Source organism: Sinocyclocheilus grahami, unplaced genomic scaffold (genome assembly GCF_001515645.1).
Source record: "Sinocyclocheilus grahami isolate Dianchi unplaced genomic scaffold, SAMN03320097.WGS_v1.1 scaffold31.1, whole genome shotgun sequence".
NCBI classification, from domain to species: domain Eukaryota; kingdom Metazoa; phylum Chordata; class Actinopteri; order Cypriniformes; family Cyprinidae; genus Sinocyclocheilus; species Sinocyclocheilus grahami.
The window spans coordinates 2243916-2247011 of NW_015505210.1; the positions used below are offsets into that span (position 1 = coordinate 2243916).

A 3096-nucleotide genomic window follows, 5' to 3' on the forward strand; every position below is an offset into this window, starting at 1 on the left:
TTTTTTTTTTTTAAGTAGTTCATTTACATAAACTGTCCAAATGAACCAATTCACTAAAATGAATCAGACTTCCTGAAATAACAGATGAGGAAGAGTATAATTATGTTACCTTTTACCATAATCTAGCTTGTTACTGGAAGTGCTACTAAAAAGTTCATTGCTCCCCAGCACTGTATGACTTGTGTTGTGTCCATTGGCAGTAAGCTTGCTGTGCAGTCAGGTGTAACTGGTGATTCACAGGTTCTTTGTGTTTCCTGGTAGACAGTGCCACCTCCCGGAGTGCTGTCTCTCCAGCCGCCCCTGCCTTGTCGGAAGTAGGCTCACCCCGCTAGTGTGACACTCGCCCTTCGCCGTCATCTCATCCAGCCTCAAACCCTGGACTTTCAGTGGCATTCTGTGACAGTCTGGACCGATCACGGCGCCCCTTGTGGGCAGTTTTGTGGGGCTTCGCCCGCAGAATGAAGGGTGGCAGGTCCACCTGTAAGAGCTGTGCTTTGAACAGCCTAAAAAACGGAGGAGATGGATCATAAAAGTCGAAAATATTAAGAACAGATGGAGACACATCAACCTCAAATGGATTGTCGCATCCAACTTGCTTTTCATATAGACTTTGATCCAAGTTTGTTTTTAATTTTTCCGGATGATCCAGATGAATGGCAGCCAAAGACGCGTGGCTCGCCCTCGCTGTTTAATTCTGGATCCAGAGCGGAAACTTCTCACAGGGGAACGAGCCGAACTTTCAACGCCTCGATCTTCCGTCCGGTGGACCCGAGCTCACTTTATTTGTTTATCATGTAGAGGTTGTTTATTTTTTGTATAATTTCAAGACGTTCGTACCAAACCCCTAGCGATGCCCGGGGTCAAATATATGTGTAGCATGAAAAGAGATTTCCGAAAGAAACACTAACTTGTTGAGTTGAGAACTTCAACGTTTCAGTATTGTGTTTCGTTATATGTCTGATGGGAAAAAACTCACCATAGACATTGTGAAACACTGACAGTAAATATAAATGGAGATACAAGGGTAAGTATCACGCCGACCCATTCGGCCTGAATTATGGGAGGCAAATGCATATCAATCGCCAAATCTGCCATATGGACGTACCTTTTAGATCCCAAGACAATATGTTACATTAGTATGGTTCAGTCGATGAATTCCACACCCAGCCAAATGTTCGGTTACATTGCGAACTGAATCGAAGAAGGAGCGAGGATGTTTTCGAAGCCTCAGTACATCATTCTGGCCTCATTGGCCCTGTACTGTGTGCCACCACTGTGGATTTGGGGTGCCATCTTACACCTCACAAGCTTCATTCCCATGTCTCCGATGGCTCTGTAGTTCATGGAAGCTAATTAGCGGAGCTAATTAAAAAAAGATGGTTTTTCAGGACAATTTGGTCTGAGACCAGGAGACATGTAGTCTTTCACCGTGTCCTAACCAAGTGCGACATAACAAATAATTTGCCTGTTCGCTCCGAACGTGAAAATGCTGTGTGATGTAACAAAATCACACCCAGTCAGAACTTATTTGTTATGTAGTACACAGCAATGTGGATTTTGGACCAATAAGATGTAACTATGGGCAGGGCTACATACAAATACATTTGGGTTTTGGACCAATAAGATGACAGTGGGCGGGGCTACATACACAAATTGGCAAAATTTCCTGCCGCTTGTTACAGTTGCGGCTAGTTAGGACAAAAAGTCAACATGTAATCAAAATTGACTGTTTTTCTAATGCACATTCCTGATCAAGATGTGCATGATATTTTGGTATCATACCGGTTATTGGTTGATATTGGATATTTAATTTTGCGTTTTGATATTTAAAATGCTCATTTCCCGTTTTTATTTTTAGATACATTTGCCGTCTTCTATTGCTCACTTAAAGTGAATCGTTAAAAATTCAAATTTAATAACACTGTTAAATGTAATCTTTAGCAAGTCTTGCAATGAATATACATTTTTCATACTGTACAATTTGATGTTGTGATGCCCAAATTCACTTGTAGCATTTAAAACTATTGTTTTTTTTAGTGTTTTATTTGTATTTATCTAGAAAAATGTTTTTATGGAATTTTATTATTGACCATTTATCAGTTATCGCACATAACATGAAAATAATTATTGGCTTTGGCATCGGCCAGAACTTTATATTCTGGTCACTTTGCTTTATCGCTTGACGTTTTATCACGTCATGCTTGGTTAAGACACGGTTAAGGTTCAGCTGGGAGTAAAGACAAGGAAAAGGGATGTTTTTAAATGATGGGGGCAGGGGCGGTGTTTCCGTATGGCAGAGTATGGCAGTTGCCATACCCTAGCCCAGTCAGGTGTGCCGTGAAAAATGATCCAAACTTCATATCTCTATTATAATTCGTTATTATTATTTTAAATCAAAGGGTTTTACAAATATTTAACCAATGATAAGTCTTACAAAGAGCTTGTCAGTAAAACTTCGAAACGCCACTGGATCCTCAAGCTCTCAGCAAAACCTTGTAACTTCACCCCGTCTCCATTCAGATTGACGCGCTGCGCACAGCCTGGAGGAGACAGATCTCTGCTTTTTCGCAATGCAAGGGTAAATAAATAACTGATGTTTGAATAGTACAGCGTTTTTTTTTTACTCAAACACTATGTCTGTAAAGGCTAATGTTTTTGTGTGTTTGAAGAGCAGAGAAGTAGGTTATTTGCCGTCTAGCCAATACTTTTGTACGTTTTAAATATCCTGTGGATAAGCACTTAATCATTTATATCATGCGATTTTGGCCAAGTGTATTAAACAACAAGAAAATCTAAGCGCCCATATAGCAACAATAAACATTATATAACATGTAAAAGTTGATGAAAGTGTATAATGCGATGCACTTGCCGTTCTGTTGACAGACAAAACACAGATCTCCTCATTCGCCGGGCAAAAACCTTGTTAACTCCATTTGAGCTTGTTTTTTATAAAGGCCTAATGTTCAAGTGCAAGTGTCTGATACAATACCAACACTGATGACCCAGTGTTGTTTAATTATTGACTTTTTCCCCCTTTCTTTCTGTTTTCCCCCTGTATTTCAGTAGTGTGCGCCATGGAATTGTTTTATTTCTCAA

General features: G+C 40.1%; 1 protein-coding gene across 1 annotated transcript in view; it reads left to right on the forward strand.

Moving 5' to 3' along the window:
- The window catches only part of LOC107574163 (membrane-associated guanylate kinase, WW and PDZ domain-containing protein 2-like), a 106999-nt gene extending 105091 nt beyond the window's left edge, over nt 1–1908 (forward strand). Inside the window, exon 23 of the mRNA XM_016260629.1 lies at nt 262–1908. Within this exon, the coding sequence (XP_016116115.1) occupies nt 262–318 (57 nt within the window). The 3' untranslated portion in view covers nt 319–1908. The remainder of the gene's footprint in view (nt 1–261) is intronic.
- Nucleotides 1909–3096: the final 1188 nt, after the last annotated feature.